We start from the raw sequence: 725 nt of genomic DNA on the forward strand, positions 1-725 counted from the left end.
GGACACATTACTACCTTTAAATATAAGAGGGACTCACAAACAGTACAGTTAAATTAATAAAGACTAAAATACAAAATAGTTCTAACAGATGTTATAAATGTCTTTATGCCTCCACATTAGCAGCGTATGTCGCTCACAGTCTTGTGGTCATGTTTCTCTCACCCTCTCACTGTTAGTAATGTGAAAGACATCCACTCCGTGTTGGAGGTGACTGTGTTGGATGAGGACAGGGACAGGAGTGCCGACTTCCTGGGAAAAGTCGCCATCCCACTGTTACGTGTGAGTGTCACTAGTGCATGAGAGACAGGCTGTGTGTTAATATATGTGAAACGTGCAGTTCCTCTTCAAAGTGAATAAATCCAAACTGTGATTTCTGTCAGATCCATAACGGAGAGCAGAAAGGGTACATGCTAAAGAATAAGCAGCTGACAGCACCGACCAAAGGAGTCATCTACCTGGAGATCGATGTCATCTACAACGCTGTGAGTGTCGGCCTGCGCCGTGGTGCTGGGATGTCATGTAATGCCTGGTCTCGCTCTCACTTGTGTTTTCTCTTCAGGTCAAAGCTGCTCTGAGGACTGTGGTCCCTGCAGAACAGAAGTACATGGAGGAAGAACCGAAAGTCTCCAAGCAGGTATGTTTATGTGTATTTTAACTATTGACACCGATGGGACTGGAAATGCTGTGCAGTCCAGTAACTCTAAGCACCTTCTGGTTCACTGGTT

The 725-nt window shown here is 45.0% G+C and overlaps 1 protein-coding gene across 1 annotated transcript; it reads left to right on the forward strand.

Annotated features, from left to right (window-relative positions):
* Positions 1 to 106: 106 nt before the first annotated feature.
* Positions 107 to 668, forward strand: LOC109954301 (multiple C2 and transmembrane domain-containing protein 1-like). The gene is made up of 3 exons (XM_020589674.1): positions 107 to 279; positions 381 to 482; positions 560 to 668. Exons 1-3 carry the CDS (start codon positions 127 to 129, stop codon positions 653 to 655), a joined length of 351 nt encoding a protein of 116 aa, XP_020445330.1. The 5' UTR covers positions 107 to 126; the 3' UTR covers positions 656 to 668.
* Positions 669 to 725: the final 57 nt, after the last annotated feature.

Source organism: Monopterus albus, unplaced genomic scaffold (assembly GCF_001952655.1).
Source record: "Monopterus albus unplaced genomic scaffold, M_albus_1.0 scaffold5850.1, whole genome shotgun sequence".
In the NCBI taxonomy this organism is placed as follows: Eukaryota; Metazoa; Chordata; class Actinopteri; order Synbranchiformes; family Synbranchidae; genus Monopterus; species Monopterus albus.